Genomic DNA, 10,000 nt, shown 5'->3' with positions numbered 1-10,000 from the left:
GTGTTTACGTACATATATGTATGCATACATGTAATCCTTAACAACCCAATGCCTGTGGGGTTATGTACTGTCCCCTGTACATTTTTGTGAATTTTGTTACATACAGCTGGCTCCACGTGTGCTCAGACACCAAGAAATCTATTGGTAGGCCCTGTTGACTGTGCCTGATTTCCACATTCCTTGAATTTGCAGGAAAATGTATTTTTCTTTCTAATACTATTAACGCTGACATTGTTATTATTATTATTGACATAATGATTATCAAATTGTTAAAATAAAATAATAGAAATGAAGCTTTCAAAAAATCAAGGAAAAGGGTAAACAGGTGAGAAAGATAATACTAAGAACTAACTCCTTGGTGACTAAGCACTTGTGAAGCCATCTATGGCAATAGAAAAACTTTTATTATAGTGGGCAGGGATTGTAGTGTTGCCACCCATGCTAAATGGGCAACTGATAACTTTTGGGGATGCTTAGCAAGAAATTGACTGATCAAAGGAGAACAGATGTAGGAGAACATATTTTTATATCAAGTTATAGATCTTTTACAACACATATCTAATTATACATGAATTATCATCAGACCATGGACATACTCAGATTTAGTGACTAATAATTAAGCAATATTTGGGGGAAAAAGAAAGAGAAAGAAAAAGAAAGGAAGGAAGGAAAAAAAGTAGTGGCAGTATGTTTCTTCACAACCATATCATGATAAATAATTCATAATGGGAAAATCTGGGGCTACTTATTCATTCACAATCAATTGTATATGTAAATGCTTGCAAAATTTTCATGTGAACAATAAAAAGTTTATATTCCCTACATTTTCAAATGATATATAATTTATTGCACATGCATTATCAACATATCCTGGGAATATTCATGCAATAGTTATCATATTGCTTTCACTGAAGGGGGGGGAGAGAGGGAGGGAGGGAGGGAGGGAGGGAGAGAGAGAGAGAGAGAGAGAGAGAGAGAGAGAGAGAGAGAGAGAGAGAGAGAGAGAGAGAGAGAGAGAGAGGGGGGGGGGGAAGAGAGGGGGAACGAGAGAGAGAGAGAGAGAGAGAGAGAGAGAGAGAGAGAGAGAGAGAGAGAGAGAGAGAGAGAGAGAGAGAGAGAGAGAGAGAGAGAGAGAGAGAGAGAGAGAGAGAGACCACCATCATCTACATTTAATGTCATTTTCAGACACCTAAATTGCTGACAAGTATTTGGAGACATATAGTTTTCAGTGAAGTTAACACAAACACAGACACTTCCACTGACACAAAACAAAACAGAATACTATGTCTACCGTGAAGCCTACCACCAACATGATTTGATGCCACAATACCTTGAATTTGATTGTATGACAACACAGATTATTGCATCTTAAGAAACCATAATTACTACTATAAAGACAAGACCACAGAGTATGATCATCATCTACATGAACTCCAAGACATTTTCTACACAGAGCAAACACTAACTTAACCAAGAGGAGAGTCTAGAAAATACTGTTTGTAGGTCCCCCTCTTCACTAGTTGAACTTATTCCTCCTCTTGATTGTCAACATGAAAACCTCACTGCCTTGACCTTCTCTGAATTAGCTTTCCCTAGTGATGTATGATGCTCAGTGACATTGCCTTCCCAACTTCCTGTTTTGCCAAATTAACATGTTTAAGGATATACATATATACCAAAATGCATGCATATGGTGCCATGGCAACAATCATCAGGTATAGTGAATGCTGTAAACAAATACACCTAAAAATTAATAAAGTTCTCAATGGACTGTTACTGCTCAAGACAAATTTAGGTTGAACCCTAGTAATGTTAGACCGTTCTCCATCTTCTATTGTTCTTCCAGGTTTGTGATAAGACTTTGTAAACTGTGCAACCAGGTAAGAGAGAAACTACATAATCTAAAACTTCAGTTCTTCTAAATGTAAACCATATTTCAACAGCAAACAAAAGCTGAATGAGAAATATTCCATTAAATCATCCTCACCAAGAATATTGAATTACTCATGTCACACAGCTTTCTCACCACCAACAGAACATCAAGCAAAAGAAAAATGTGCAAGAAAAACCTTATATTTCATGGGTAGTGACAACATATTTACCAGCAGGGAAATACCAATTGCTGAAACTGCCAAGAAAGCCACTCCAAAACTAGCAGCATTGGTCCCAAAACAAATTGCTGAACCTGAATAGCACTGAAAAGTATGGGGCAGTAGTATCTAATCCCTTATTTTTAAATGCTAACAGGGCTCTTAATAGTTCTATCAAATTACTTTTTTGGGATAAGGACTGCATGAGGCGCCACCAGTGGTTTTGGAGCTGTTTTCTTAGTTGCAATAATGGGTACTCTAATAAAACTTTCTAAATGAAGAACAGTTTAAAAATTTAAATGTACCGACAGATGGCTACTCCCTGACACTGCTAAACATTATCACCACATCAAGTGCCATTATATCCTTCAAAAAGATACAAAAGCTATATTAGTGAACAGTAAAAATACACAGACCAACTTCCCTAAAGGTCCTAGAACACTAGCACTCTTTCTGTCAATTTTTGCATTTCCATATGAGCTTTCTGCATGCAAATGGACTGACTATCACACTACCAAAGCAGCAAATTTAGTACCCATGTAAACAAATATGGCACCACCCAAGTGAGGTCTCAGAAATCATGTTATTTTAACGACTTATTCTATATATTATAGAATATTTAATTCTGCTTACACGAACTTCTTCTAATTTATTAAAAATAACTAGTTGTATAGATCCTCCCTAACGCAAGATCAAGATGGAAATTAATCAGACGGAAATGGTCACAACCATCTTCGCTTGGAAGGTATTCTGTTTGCGTGCAATACTTGAGAAAAACCTAAGATTCAGACAGACACAAATATTTGAAGGAAAAAGTGCTTGTGTGATAGGGCCTTCACCATTACTGAATGGCAGAAAAGAAAGGCCATAACCTAAATATACATCACTTGGATATAAAGTTGACAGGTATTCAGTACTTTCATGTTATATATTGCTGGTTTGCAAAGAATAATGTGCTGATCATCATGATGTCTAACCTCTGGCATTAAACCCAAACATGAATATTTACTGAACCCTTTTTTCAGCACAACTTCTGAAAATTGTTGTGTAATTTTCATTCAGCTGACCAGAACTGCCACACAGACAAATATACAAGATATGGTTATGAGTAAAGTTTCTACATACGTGAGACACATGCATTCCAAGTGAGGCATGCAGTAGAAAAAGTGTCACAGCTGTACTGATCTATATAACTGTCACCTGAAGAACAGAACAAAGTCATTTGCAACGTAAAATCTACTTATCTAGTATAATGGGGAAAGAAGACTGAACTTTTCATTAGCAGCAGCAGCCTAATGGACTCTACAGATTTTATTAACTACATTATGTTTAAAGCAAGATACCTTCCCCTCCCAAGAATACAAATGAAATAAATAAGAATATTAAGGAAAGTTGTACAATTCATCATGAACATGGACTGCAAAATTTCACTTAGTTTAAAAAATTATCAGCAGTCTTTATCAACTATATTTCCATGATAATGTAAGTATTATGAAATCAGTATTATGTTAAATATTGCGTTATAATTATGGCAAATATATTTTATAGTGTCAAGATACCTCGCATATATGGATCATACCCTATGTGTTGTCATGCAGTAGTCCTGGACAGTAGATCAAAATTTATTTGTGTCAGGTACCCAAGAAATTTGCAGTAAACCAAACAGATTCATAAATAAAATGAAATGATTCAAAGGATATAGTGTTATGTATGTAATATACATCTAAGTTGGCAGGAAGGTTAGCTATTGTCTGAAAAACAATCATATCTATAATTCAACTACAAAGTCAATTTCCTGTCATTTAATTATTGTAGAAAACTTAGTAAACCAAATTGCACTACCAGCTTAATACATTCTTGGTCAAGCAGCAGAGTGATAGAACATTATTGATGTTTTCCTGCCAAAATTGTGAATATAAATATACAAAGTAATTTATTACTGAAATTTTCATAGGTAGCATTATTTATTGTATTATGTTGTGGTAGCTAGAAAAGTAGGGTTATTAATTATTAATAAAGAATGTATCAGGTGAATAATCTATTCTAAAGCACACTAGAATATATGTTACCATATTATGGTGTAGATGGCTCTATGTAACAGAATATTGTATTATTTTCCTTTGGTATATTGTTTATCATTTATATAGTTATGAAATCAGGCTCATAAAACCCAATTAGTCTGATATATTAATGCACTATTAATATCAACCTTTGCTTATGTTATGTTTGATATAAATTATTTGACTGTTTTCACATACCACTGGTTCTCCTGCAATACCAGGTGACCAAGCAATGGTTTTGTTGGTGACCATACAAGAGAAAGGAAAATAGAACTAATGACAAGATCACAGACACAGATAGAAACACTTTTATATGCAAGGAAGAAGAAAAGAAAAAAGAGAGGTCATCCCAACAATTTAAACATAAATCTTACCTGTGGAAAGTGGGGGTGCTGATGGCTTGAGTTTCATCTCTGTATGGACTTTCTTAATTTCATCACCTTGTGTATAGTATGTGACTTGAGTCTTCACCTCATGGCTCTGGATCTCCTTTAATTAAATATTCAACAATTACACATAACAAAAGACCAATGAAGTGAACCATAATAAGAACTCAAAATCAAAAACATTTCATGCTACTCCTATAATTATCTAGCTATGTAAATATGTATAGGTAAGAGTGAACACATGCATGCACCCGCACGCACGCACCCACACCTACACATGTATGTATGTATGTATATATATAATCTCTATACATGCATACATACATAAATATATATATATATATATATATATATATATATATATATATATATATAATCTATATATAATCTATATATTATGTATATATATACATACATACATACATATACATATATATACATACATGCATGTATATATACACATATACATAATTACATACATGTATATATACACATATACATAATTACATACCTATATGTATACACACATACATAAACATATACATGCACATATATGCATATACATTTCCATACATTTACATATACATGCATACACTTTCTATATATATATAGAAATAAAATATATATACACATAAATCAACTATGTAAGAAAGCAAAAAATTTCAAGTCTCTAAATTAATCAACAAATAAAATAAGTATAGTTTACCTCACTTCTCCTGCTTGAGCGCCTTTTACCCTTAGAGGCATCCAGGCGTTCTGGGGAAGATCTGCGTTTGAATGAGCGTCCTGATCTGAGACGTGTTTCTTCTAAATCATCCTCAGTAATATCAATGTCTGATACACTAAGGATGGAACCTAGAGAGAAAATTACGAGTTACTAAAAAAATAAGCAATATAGGCATACTGAGAAATGAAAGAAAAGATTGTTTAAGAACTTCAGTGCATTATATAGAGTACATTTATAAAAAGAATTTCACTTAAACATAAGAAAGAACCTAACAACTTTCAATATGATTCAAACAATCCAACCTAAGCAGTACCTACCCATTGTGTCATTGTCTTCTGTGATAGTAGAGAGAGGTCCTGGTGACAAATCTCTTGTACTTCGCCGCTGATTTGTTGCTGTTGCACTAAAGGTAAATGAATGCTGTAACTGTTGCAGTCTTTCTCTTGTCTCATTGACCTGACCTCTTCCCAACAACTCCATGACCAAACCAATTTGTCCTGCCTAAGAAATGCAAGAGAGAAATTACGCATAATCAACATTTAAATGGAAAATATGAGTACTTTGCAAAGATAACGTGTTAGAAATTATTTAAACAAAAATGGGTCAAAGAGTAGTTAGGCATAATAAATGTTCAGCTGTTTCCAAGATGACAATATGACATGCGTTTTGGCAATTTTTCTAAAGTATGATTAACAGTCAGTAGAATGAGTGGGTGTGACATTTTATGCACAATTTGTTTTTTGTTATTTTTTGCAACTGGGAGTAACTCATGATTAGTATTTCTATTTCAAAATTTCTGTTCACAAAAATATGACAGTTACATACAATTTACATCTACATCTAGAGCAGGGGATGCTGGTTAGTGCATCACACTCACACACGCACACTCACTTTACAAGTAATAACCAGATGCTAGAAATATTCTGAAGCAGCAATACTGGCGCACTGATGTGATCTGATTTGATTTATCATACATGAGTAAATACATACCAAATCATTTTTCTCTTTTTCTGTTGTGATTCTCTTGGCCTTTTCTACATCTAGCATGTGCTTTGCATTTTTTAATTTCATCTCCAAGCTTTTAATTTCCTTTTGGTATCTGGTTGCTTGCTCATTAAGACGACTCACTTCTGCTTCAAGTTCTCTTAGCTGAACCCGATTTTTCTCTTCATGGTCTAAAAATTCAAGGAATTCTGAAAAAAATGAGGAGAAATAATATAACAGATGTGTTCTTACATGTACTGAAGATCTGCACCTTTCACGTGATTCCGGATTCTCTACAATATATGGAAAAGCCTCATTATTGAAAACTTTAGGCACATGATATGTTAAAGCATTTATTAACTACTCTTGTTAACTCTTATTGCCACAGGTAAAAAAGTAATAAATTAAAATAAATAAATAAAACTTCAAGGGTACAAACACAAACTTATTCATCTTTGGTTTCAGGTTGGAATCATTATAAATCATAAAAACAAATATCCAGGAAACTTGTCAGTTGTTATACTAGTTAAAAACTTCTATCCAGGACAGATGAAGAAGTTTGATTTTCACAATTGACATTCCCCCCCGCCCCTCCAGATTTAGAGATTTAATGGCAAATATGGGTGAAATTGATCTATATAAAGAATTATATAATTTTACTAAATTATTTCCATCAGAAACTTTATATGATAGGAAAACTACAAAATAGTTAAATTATTACAACTCCTCACATATAGACTTAACTACTATCACATGCAAAGGAATTAATATCAAGGAATGAGGCTAATAAAGGAGCTTGACACAAATAAGCTACCTCTCTCACTTTCCAGCTATTCCTGACCATTACTAATTAATTCTCATTAGAGAAAGAGAAAGAGAGAGAGAGAAAGAATTAGATGGATTCATTTTACTCAAAAGCAAAAACAAAAATGATAACTGACACTCTATTCACCAACATGTTTATCTGTTTGGGTTCACTTGTATGGCAGTCTAAAATTCATATAGGGCTATGCTGATAATGATATAGTGAATATTATTAAGGCTTAGCCTATACTACTAGGGAAAAGAACAGTTTTGATGAAATATAAATAAACAGCACTATTCAAAGTCATTACCATGACTGACAATATATACATACTGTACTCTGCTGGATCTGCCAGAACCTGCATCTGGCGCATCAGGTCATCAAACTGTGCTGAAAGGGACTCCATCTTGGTCCTGAATTACTCTGATATCTGTAAGATAAATATTATTATTTAAAAAAAATTATATATATATATATATAAATATATATTATATATATATAGTCCCACCAGGTATTCAAAGGGACGATAAAGCCTTAGGTAATGATGAGGTTGGAGGGTTAGCAGTATCTCTGTACTTCCAATAAATGTTCATTAAAGTACTGGGGGAAAAAAAAAAACTTTTAGATATCACTAGTCTTCCACACTAATAATGTTGATTCTGCTATCTGAAGGATAAAAAATACAAAGACAAATAAAAGCAAAAGGTGAAATTAACAGACACTCAAAGAAAACCACATTCTCTAAGCAATGCATATACTTTATGTCACAAGCTGGCCTACCAACAATTGACATTATTGGTAGGCTATGATAGCCAAAGAGGAAAGTGAGGGCAATGCATGAGCAGGAACTCCATTTCAACAGATTACAGCTAATGGGAAAAAAAATCTGGGGAATACAATCAAAATTTGGGCATCAAAAGGATGAATTAGAATTTAAGCTTCTTTGTTCATTTAAATGGACTCCATTTCTGGGATTACTTTCTGACTTAACTAAACGGAATGAACCAATTTTTGGAGGTGCATGCAACAACACCTGGCCCTATTCATAATCTACGAATGATAAACCATCATAGATTTAAATGGTAAATCTTACCAATTAACCCACAGTAGATAGCCAATATAGCAAGGCTTTACTTGGTAATTCTTTACAGTACAGACACACTTGCCACAGACTAAGTCCCCCAACTCAATGTTACAAAATTACTTAACAATCTAAGTTGCCATGAATGGGGGTGTTGGGGGGGCTTTGCCCCACAACATTGTCTTCACCTCAGTATGCACGGCGAGATAGAGCTGAAACTCAGGAGCAGAGTGGACTTAGCCTGTGAGCAGTACTTTCCACAATCTTTTTCCTTTATTTGTGGCATTATTATTTGTGTCTGTAGATTATTTCTTGTGCTGACAATTGCAACTTTTTGTCTTCTACAAGAATATCATCTTCAATTTGCCCTAGGTCAGTGCATCCATACCATAAAGATGAACCCTTTATTTTCTAACTATATTGGCTACTGTGATCTGTTAAAGTGTGCAGTCAATTGATCAGCAAGACTAACAAATCTTTACCATTTATATTCTGGCACAAAAGAACTTCATTATCTCTTTGGTAACCTAATGTTAAATATAGAATCAGTCCAAACTTTTTCTTCCCAGGATACATGTCGTGGAAGTTGCTTTGATTGAGGAAACTGCCTGCACCACTATCAGGTGGGCCTTCAGATTGTATGCCTTCCATCATAAACCAAAGAAAGCTGATACTAATACAAGAAAAATGTTCCAGTTTGAAGGCCACTGCCAGCATCTTGATAACAATAATGCTTCCAATATTAATATTCTCCTATCGGGGACAGACCCCAGTTTAGGAAGGTTTATGGTTCACACAGAGATATTTGTGGATTCTCGGAAGTGGCTGGAGTGATAGGGACTCTCTAAGAGGGATGAGGTCACTTCATTAACAATAACCAATTCTTTCTTTAATATCATTTGCAATGGAAAATAATAAGAGATTCACACACATTACAGTGAGAATAAATGAAACAAGGAATATTAATTGCAAGGTTGGATGGCTGTGTGAAACAAAGAAATTACCATCTTGATAATAGTTTGTGAAGATTTACATTCTTGGACTTCTGCTATTATGAGTGATTGATTCCAATATAACAAATGGTTAATATCATCAAGAGCAATACACAGAGATGAAAGGGTATGGACACTACCATCTTAAAGAGCATAAAAAAAGAGTAACAATTAATACAGGTACAGCTTCTGTAACCTCATTTACTGCAAAATGATGAAAATATCTGCTATATAACACCACAAAATGATGAAATATGCTTCATATAACTGCTCAGAGTCAAAATCCATAACACCCTCACGCAGCCAGAATGCATAAAATTGCGTTTTCTTTAAGTTGGCACGAAGTGCTAATAAAGGGGGGGTACAGGGGTGCTTGTCCCCCCTGTCTAGGGAATAAATAGAAGAAAAGGTCATGTTTGGATTTTGATACCCTGGTTTTGGGATGTAGTTTCTGGAAGATAAGCCTCTCTCGGTTACAAATACCTATCAAACAAACAAACAAACAATAAAAAAAAGTCTTGTAACATTAATACCAAAGATCTCCATTCAAAATTTGCAGAGAGTACAGATTAAATAGCTTGAGCCATTTTTGCATACATATGCTAATCTGAACAAATATGTACAATAAAGGCATGTAAACAGTACTAAGTACACTAAAATTTGCTCTCATGTGATTGCACCTTTACTGGAGCACAAAGGAAAGAAGCCATGATACCAATTAATGAGGTAGTTTGAATAATTACCATAAAACTAGGAATTCTATATAACACAGACACACTTGCCAGAGAGACTCCAGGTCCATGTCACAATTTTTTCAACAATTTAAGTTGCTGTAACTGGGTGTACCCTTCAGTCAATGCCCTTTAACTATGGCG

General features: G+C 34.3%; 1 protein-coding gene across 1 annotated transcript in view; it reads right to left on the bottom strand.

The window, feature by feature from the left end:
• Positions 1 to 10,000, bottom strand: part of LOC125033394 (rac GTPase-activating protein 1-like) — a 17,512-nt gene that overhangs the window by 6,680 nt on the left and 832 nt on the right. Inside the window, 5 exon segments of the mRNA XM_047624862.1 lie at positions 4,525 to 4,639; positions 5,243 to 5,391; positions 5,581 to 5,764; positions 6,254 to 6,456; positions 7,386 to 7,482. Coding sequence (XP_047480818.1) covers positions 4,525 to 4,639; positions 5,243 to 5,391; positions 5,581 to 5,764; positions 6,254 to 6,456; positions 7,386 to 7,458 — 724 coding nt within the window. The 5' untranslated portion in view covers positions 7,459 to 7,482.

The sequence above is a fragment of the Penaeus chinensis genome, chromosome 16 (assembly GCF_019202785.1).
Source record: "Penaeus chinensis breed Huanghai No. 1 chromosome 16, ASM1920278v2, whole genome shotgun sequence".
Lineage (NCBI taxonomy): Eukaryota > Metazoa > Arthropoda > Malacostraca > Decapoda > Penaeidae > Penaeus > Penaeus chinensis.
The sequence above is the reverse complement of the archived record's forward strand: the minus strand, read 5'-3'. Positions and strand labels throughout refer to the sequence as shown.